The 8,973-nt window shown below is 31.3% G+C and overlaps 1 protein-coding gene across 4 annotated transcripts; it reads right to left on the bottom strand.

Moving 5' to 3' along the window:
* Positions 1-471: 471 nt before the first annotated feature.
* Positions 472-6,571, bottom strand: LOC110996528 (ankyrin repeat, SAM and basic leucine zipper domain-containing protein 1). Of its 4 annotated transcripts, none has more exons than XM_045633238.1 (9): positions 6,418-6,571; positions 6,241-6,336; positions 5,971-6,088; positions 5,555-5,680; positions 4,771-4,997; positions 3,978-4,228; positions 2,562-2,813; positions 1,262-1,490; positions 472-650 (listed from the first exon to the last, which is right to left on the bottom strand). In XM_045633238.1, exons 2-9 carry the CDS (start codon positions 6,307-6,309, stop codon positions 495-497), a joined length of 1,428 nt encoding a protein of 475 aa, XP_045489194.1. In that variant the 5' UTR covers positions 6,310-6,336; positions 6,418-6,571; the 3' UTR covers positions 472-494. The 4 variants fall into 4 exon arrangements, with proteins under 4 accessions (XP_045489194.1, XP_045489196.1, XP_022119941.2 ...); XM_045633240.1 differs by having other exon boundaries at positions 6,486-6,535; XM_022264249.2 differs by having other exon boundaries at positions 6,433-6,518.
* Between the last annotated feature and the right edge of the window lie 2,402 nt (positions 6,572-8,973).

The raw sequence follows: 8,973 nt of genomic DNA, 5'->3' as shown, positions 1-8,973 counted from the left end.
GTTATTAAATTTTTCCCCTTTCAATGTTCTTTCTCGAATGTGCTGGCATAACCAAAATCTCCGTCTTGCACGTTTTTTTCTATGCTTAAGATAATACATATGTACTTTTTCTTTCTGTATACATAATCACTGTCTTCACTTGATCCCGTGTCACTCGACAACATCGCAAATTCGCAACAAAACACTACCGCACGTTCAAAACTCCAACTGAACTCGCTCTCTGTGTAAACTGATCGTTCATTTTCCATTTCTCATTTTTCGTTCAGCTCGCTCCACTGATTCCTCTCTCTCATTTTCCTTTTGCAGTGGAAATCAACAGACAAATCTCTTTGTTGGTGGAAATGCAAAGCTATTTCATTTAAAAGGCGTCCGTCCCGCCTAACCATTTCCCGCTCATTACCCTTTTGCGGTGGAAACCCGGCTTTAGGCCAACACTGTATTATAAATATGAAGTAATCGAGGAGGCACAGAATAAAAAACATGAGAAAAAATATTTATTTTCTTATAAAACTTGTAACATAGTTTTTGGCAGTGTAGGCAAGTACTCCGAAGGAGCAAACAAATAAAATTTCACTGAGGTATCCATAGGCGATGTCTTTGGCTGACTTCTCTTTGATCAGATCGGCTGGTTTAGGATTATTCTTACTTAGCTGGAAAAAGAAATATTTTTAGAAATGTTACAAAATTATGATTTACAAAATGGATAATATAAAAGACGGTATAGACGAAGAATACACTTTTGGTACCCATTATATGTACACACACATTTATTAATGTTATTTTTAAAACAATGTTATCATTCAGTTTCTTAAATTACTTACATAATCACTATTAAATTAAAGATTATATTATTAATAATCGATATGTTGCAGCTAACTGGCTTAATTAGCCGTTCCTTTAGCAGCCTAACCATTTAGGGACGTCTATACATATACCATAATAAACATATTTTATTATTTTATTTATTCACATAAAATACCTTTTTTTATAGAACAGGCAAATGGGCAGAAGGTTCAACTGATGTTAAGTGACAGCCGCCTTCAATGCTAGAGGGCTCGCGAGTGCGTTACCGGCCTTTTAAAAATTTGTATGATCTTTTCTTGAAGGAACCTAAGTCGAATTGGTTCAGAAATACTTAAGAAGGCAGCTGGTTCCACATAGTAACGGTGCACAGCCTTAAAAAACGGCCGCCCATGGACACTCAATGCTAGAGGGCTCGCGAGTGCGTTGCCGGCCTTTTAAGAATTGGTACGCTCTTTACCTTTGTATGAATTCCTTTCATAGCTTTGATCTCCCGTCTAATACTGTTGATGTTTCCCAAGATTTTCTTAACACCGACTTGCATCTGTCTAGTTATGGGCGAATCTGGTGGTTCAAACTTAATCTGATTTTGGATCCGACAGTAATCACGTAGAATATACTGTATTGTCGCTTCCAATATATATATTTGTTGCAGGTGACTCCCTAAAATTGAAAGGCAATCGACGACACTAAAAATACACGATTTCATTATAATTTATTTGCAAGAATATGTTTCAAAAATGTCATGGTGGTACAATTAAAAGTACTCACTTTCTGCCAAAAATATCTTATAATTAAAAGGTAGAATTTTCATAGTATATTACATAACATTATCAATCATAATATATAGAAGGAGGATATGTAGATAGAGAGCACCCATAGAGAGATAGAAACCCCTATGTATGTTCTAAAAAAATTTTAGTTTAGTTATAATTACGTAGGTAATTTTTGGGTGTATCTTTGAAAATAATAAAGATAAACAATTGGGGGTAATTCGGGTTTCTCTATGGGTGAATTATCTCCAGACAGAAAGAAACACTCCATTTTTGTATATATTAGGGATACATCAATTTTTTATATATCATTAAAGTTTAGGTTTAGTTATTAAATTTCAGATCGATTTCTCGAATCACATCCAGCGACGGACTTGTCTATGTCCAATGACATGATATAAAAAAGAAATCTCAAAACAATGACAGAAATCTGTGGCCAAGATCAAAGCTTATGCTAGAGATTATTTGTTTATTAAATGTCGAATTATAAAACCATTTATTGATATAACCTCTACAAATTGTATTTTTTTCTAAGGTTTTTTTTTTCATAAATGAATGTTAAACCCATATTTTATTGGATTATTTGCAACTCTACGCCTTTGACTTGCGAACTGGTAGTAATAAATTTAGAATCAATTTAACATATTTTCTGAAGTTCATAAGTGTACTTGTTTAAGTTATTTTGACTTTGACTTTGAAAAAAGCTTCTCATACTTTCATAGAGCACCAGTTTAACCAAATCGTGTGTCTCTTTTCATCGCACCTTAAAGACAATTGAACGGAAAGAGACAAAATAGTACTTTATTTAAAAATGCAATTGGACTGATTCAATTACAATTTCAAATCCTTTATCTTAACTAATACAAGAGAAAGTTTACAAATATAAAAAGTTCTATAAGGTTTTATAACTGATTTGTACTTGAGTTTTTAAATTTTAAATTAAAAAAAATATATATATAATTCTTAAAATACAGATTATAAACTTACTTATAATTATCTCCTTTGTTGACATGGAGTCCTGCAACTGTATTCAATTTCCAAGATTTTGTATGAAACGCTCGAAGACCATACTTCAGTCTTTGCCTTTCAAATGGCATCTCAATTCCCAGTTCTCTCATACCATCATCTTCAAGCAGTAGAAAACTTCTCAAATCGACATTATTTTTTATAAAGACGCCACTTAATCTTTCACAATTCATACCGTACAAAAGATTCGATATTTCATTGATGTATTTTGGTCTGAAAAAAAAAAAATTATTTATCTATGTCCAATAGAATTAAGATTGAGGCCTTCCTAGAAGTCAGAGACCTGTGACAGGGAAGTTTTGCATTCTATAAATTAACAAAGTTTCAATGAGGGTAGACAACAGAATTTGTATTAAAACGAGGGTACTATAAAAATAATAAATATATGAACACATAATCATGGCTGTGTAATTGTGTGTGTGTGTGTGTGAAAGATGAAACAAATCTAAGTGAATGTGTGCATTTCAAGTACAACTTGAAACTGGCATAAAGTTATAAGTATTGCCATAAAAAAAAGTGTGCATGAAACGATGGATTAAGGAAAAATTATATTATAGGATTTAATGATCTGTTTTGTTATAGTTGAGTGTACCAAGCCAATGGTTTTACATTTTTTTATGTATCTAACATTTGGTATGTAAGATAATGCAAGATTAAGCAAACAAGTTTATTTAAACTATTGTAGTGATAGGCTGACCGATTATTGCATTGCTTACGTGCGTAGCGATGCTCGATGGTCGAACAAAGAGTTATATAAAATTTTTATTATTATTATATACATATGTAATTAGTTAATATATAAAAAAATCGATGCAGTAATTTATCTAATAAATATTGAGTGGCAATTATCTTAAATTTAAATAATTTAATAAAAAATTGCATAGTAATTAAAATTAAAAATGTAATAAATTAGGATTTATTAATAATAATAAATAATAATAATTTTACTTAATAATTTAAATAACTATTCTGTGCCAGCATGTTTGATGATCATCGACGTTGAAAGCACATAATATTATATATAGTGAATTGCTATTTAAAGGCCGGCAACGCGATTGCGAGCCTCTTGGCAACGTGAGTGTCCATAGGCGGCGGTATCACTGAACATCAAGTGAGATCAACATTTTTCCCAGTTGCGTCCCACCACATAAAAAAAATAGTTATTAACTGAGATGTCTTTGAAGTTGTTTACATTACTCTAGCAGTCTATGTCACAAGCCTTTTTTTAATTATGGAAATTAATTAGACAGTAAATTTTGAGTAATTTTGTTTAAAAAAATCATGACTCTTTATAATATTAGTGTTTGGGGTACAAAATACTGTTTCTGTATGCTTTTCTATTAAACTGTAAAGATGATAAGAAAATAAATAAAATACCTTTCATCACTATTAATGCCCGGATAATAATCTTGCCAAGTGGTAAATTCATTTATATCTTCTCCGTTAATTTCTTCATCTTCCATTTCAAAATATTTGCTAAGCATTTCTATAATCTCTGGATATCCGTGAGATTGTGCAATATCCATGACAGTTCTACCATGCAAGTCCACTTCTTTTACTCTAGCGCCTTTTTCTATTAGAATTTCTAGAATTTTAGCTCGATTGTGATGTGAAGCCCAAAAAAGCGCCTGAAACATACAAAATTAATTATTTTTTTCTTCAAACCCTGTACACCAATGCTTTAAGTATGTTCCCAAATCTGCCATGACATCGTAAAATTCGCATAAAACACTAATTGATAATTTCTTTGTATCTGTACTACATTCATGACACTTGACATATGCTAAACTTAATCATAAACAGTTCAAAATAGATTACTTAAAACGAAATTATAACATTTAAAAATTTAAACTATTTTGTGCACAAAAATCCATAGAATTGTTTAATAATACACAAATTAGTTACCATTGCAAAATAACCTTTGATCTAAGAAGCAAGTACAGTTTTTTTTTGTCCAGCATAACCACAAATATAACTTAATACGAAAACATCCTGGGTTTATTTCTTATCGCAATGTTTTTTTTAAATTTATTTCGACCACATAAAAAAGTTCTGCCACATAACAGGTGGACACTACCAGCGAAATCAAGTATATACAAAAATGTTATGGGATACTATCTATAATCTAAAATTTTGTTAATAAAAACTATATATACAGGTAATAACTCACAGTCCATCCTTGTCTGTCTCGCATTTCAATATTAATATCCTTTGATAGTAGAAGTTGGACCACTGTTACAAAACCACTACCAACAGCTCTCATTAGCGGTGTTTGCCCATATTTATCACCAATGTTCAGTAAACAATTGTGTGTAATTAAGTTATCTACTATATCATAAAATATCTCTTCACTTGCATTGGTATTCGAACATGCTACCATCACAGGTGTCACGGAATCTGTAATTATTTTTTATAAAAATATTCACAGTGATTACATTTTTTTAAATAGCCCAAAGCATTAAAAACTACAGAAGGACCATATAGTGTTGGCCTAGATCTAAGGTCAAACCCCAGCTGTGTATTGAATGTTAACATTTGGTTTTTTGATTAAGTACAGCATTGTGAGGAAACTGCCATACTTTAGAATTGTCAATGGCATATGCCATTGACAATTCTTATGGCATTAATTCATATGGCAGCCACATAAGGCTGACAAGTCAATTAGACAAGAACAAGGTTTTGAGCCACTGGTTAAGAGAAGGATAACTTATGTAAAGTCTAGAAAGCTGGTCATTTATATAATTAATTTAAAAAAAAATTCAGGAAAAAGAATAACAGTGGTACCAGAAATTTTTGGAAGTTATGCATCCAAAATCATAGCTGATAAACTTAATGTTTTCACACTATAACACATAAACAGTATCACCTCTTTATTATATTGTTAAAATAAATATTGTATTATAATAATGAACTTAATTCATCATGTTACATTAGTAAACTAATTGAATAACTACCTGCATGTAGATTTGGATCTGCACCTTTTTCAAGAAGAAAATCAACAATTTTCTTTTGAGCATGAAAACAAGCATGCATGAGAGTTGTCCATCCACTATCCAGTTTGAAATTAACATTGTTTAACTCTGAAAAAGATTTTTGGAAATTATTAATGTTATTGTAATTACTCTGGTTCAGTTATTTTACTTGCTTGGATACAATGATGAACCTTAACATAAGAAAAAGAAACATCATATTTCTTTATTATGTGATCACATCTTTAACCGTACATGTGCTTCTTATAACTATTAAAATTGTTTTACTCATTACTACATCTAATATAAAAAACACAACACAATTTAATTAATCATTTATTTTGGCATATACCCAATTTTAATCTTTAATTACTATGTTGCTAATTATAAATAGAACTTACCAAGATCTATAATTTTCTCTACTTCTTTCAGGTCACCATTTATTATAGCTGCTTGTAATTTATTTTCAGTTTTTTTAACTGCATTCTCTTGAAAGGTGAAGAAGTTTTTACGCTTTTTCTGTAAGCATTATAATGCTTAAAAGACAACATACACATACAAATTTGAATGATTGACCAATTCCATTATAAATTTTCTTAATTAGAAATATATATACAATAAAATTATATTTTGTTATATACTTTAGTATGTAGCAAAATATGCATATTTACCGGCTTATCATCAAATAAAAACTCGTCACTGTCCGTCTCTTCAGAAGTAAAACCTGTACCGTAATACATCACAAATATTGTGTTAGAGCTGAGAACCTGTAACACATTGAAAATTTAGTTTTACAGCTTTAAATAATAATTAGTATTATTCACGTTTAAACTATATATGTATATTACTATTTGTTTATACACTTTTTGTAAACTTGCATGGAGTATATCGCAGTAAGGCACGTTACCTACGTAACCTATAATATGTATTATTAAATTTATTTACTTCACTTCGTTTAAAATTTGAATTTTAAACATAAGAAATGTTATTTTCAATTTCAGCTGTTGATCTCTAATGTTCAGTGTTGACTTTTGACATTAACCACTGACACTTGACAGTTAAGATTTCCTTTCTCCATGGACTAGAAATAACAGAGAAGTTTTACTTTTTCCATGACCATACAAATCTTTTAGTGGGGAACAATAATAATAATTGTCCACGCTATCAACTCCAATACAAAGCTTGCAACCTTTTTTGTAGTACAATTCAAAACTCAAACCAAATCTCTCTCACACATACTCAAAAGCGCCACATTAGGGCTTTAAAAAAGCGCTAGATGGGCTACAGTTTTTATTAACCACTTAGACTAAGTAATTATAAATAAAAGAAGACAGCACCTAAGCTATTGCTAAGATCAACGACACGTATTTTAATATATGAGTACAGTCTTTACATTATAAGAGCCAGACCAAGTAAAAATAATTAATTGGCAATTTTTTGCATATCGTCCCACATAATTTTACTTTTACAAACCAACATTCTATGAAAATGATGGTCTTGAATCTTTGAAGTGTGGATCTCAAGCTTGGAACTCATTCTTTGCGTCGGAAGGATAATAGGCAACAGTTCCAATTAAGCGACTACGAGAGCGTTTGTTAACATTTAATTAACGTCAGGGAGCTATTGTGTCAGCGCCGAGCTTCAGGGCTGCCAAGCTTCGTCTGTTGCGTCTTGATGAACCCACAAGTCATCCCGTTCCGAATTGTTGTTGAAATTTCTGTACGTATACAAAAATATTTATTGTGCTCTGTACATTGCTTGCTCAGTGACACTTTACATTGTTTTGCTTGCATATAATGAAACAATGTATAGTTCTTTAGGGAATTGTCGTGTTGGGGAGTTACGCGGACCAATCTTGTAGTCCTCACGGGTGCCGCTTGCTAATGATGTGATGCCGTGGGGCACCTTCGGCGTTGACGTTGGGGACTCTCATTGGAACTTGTACAAGTATCCTTTGAAAGCTAACGGCTCGAGACTTTATTTTATTATTTTCATCTCGAGTAAAAGATGACAATACCCTCTTCAATTTATGTAAAATTTCACCCCAATTGGGACTATTGCATTTATGTATATGTATTTTTTAAATAAAATCCCATAGGTACGTACATTATGAAATCTTTGCGATTGTTTATTATTATCTGGTTTAAATTGATTTAATTGAAATTGATGTAAAGTTCTGTTAAAAGATATTATAAGTAGTAATATAGATAGATATATATCCTGATTTGATTCTTTGTAATAATTGCATAAATAAATGACGATCGCCCTTCGCCTAAACCTATTCAAAAATATTTGAGAACCTCAAGTAATATTTCCGAATGTAATAAGCATTTTTCTGTAGCATGAAGGTAGCGAGATTTGATTTATCGCAGTGGGCCAAGCCAGGCGCTGACCGCCGCCCAAAGCCGCCCAGCGGCCGCCCAACGCGTTATTAAACTTTTCCCCATATTAAACATTCCGGAGACGAATACATTTTATTGTTGCCTCGGTCCGACATCAGAAGCCTCTACAAAGCGAAACTCAAAGACGGCAAATGCGAAATAAATTGAAAGCAATTTGATATTGCGTTGTAAGTAATAGCCGTCAGAACCTACCCCGTTCTTCATGGATCTAATTATTTTGAAAACTTATTTCAACATTGCTCGTGAAATTTCTAGGGGATTGACTCTGTTACGTATACTGCAGTGCAGAAATGTAAGACACAATCGTTTTGGCACAAACGTAAAGAGTTATTCATAAATCCATTTCTTATAAGCAAAATTGGCTTTTTTTGCGCAATATATGTCATATTTAAAAAGCATACATAATCATCAAATTTATATTATCAATTCAATTGAATAGTTTGTGTTACTATTGTATTATTTTGCCAAGTAAAATAGTTATCAAATATTCTCTTAAGTTTCATAAGCATATTTTAAATGTTAAGGGCCTGTTTCACAATATATGGATTAAGTACCAAATAGCTATGCAACACATCAATTATTTGGAAGATAAAAGTTCCGAATAAGACACTTCGGGTTTCATGAAGAATAGCGCTATCTTACAGTCGTGAAACGCAACAAACACTATTTTATCCTACCAATAAGTAATAAATAGCTTATTTGGAACTTATCCGGACAATATGAAACACGCCCCTAACATTTAAAATATGCTTATGAAACTTAAGAGTAACTAACTAAGTCTAATCAATTATATTAGGTTGTAAAGATAATAATAACATTAGCTAAAAAGCTTGAAATTTCTCTATGTACTCTAATTTTAAGAAGTATTGATAATTTAATTAAGTAAGTAACTCTTTTAATTAAGTAAGTCTTGATCTCATATTAGTCCTCTTCACTTAAGACCAGGATTAAAATTTGTAACATCTTAAAATCCTTAATAAGCATATAAATTAATATACTTAA

This window comes from Pieris rapae, chromosome 22, assembly GCF_905147795.1.
Source record: "Pieris rapae chromosome 22, ilPieRapa1.1, whole genome shotgun sequence".
NCBI lineage: Eukaryota > Metazoa > Arthropoda > Insecta > Lepidoptera > Pieridae > Pieris > Pieris rapae.
The sequence above is the reverse complement of the archived record's forward strand: the minus strand, read 5'-3'. Positions and strand labels throughout refer to the sequence as shown.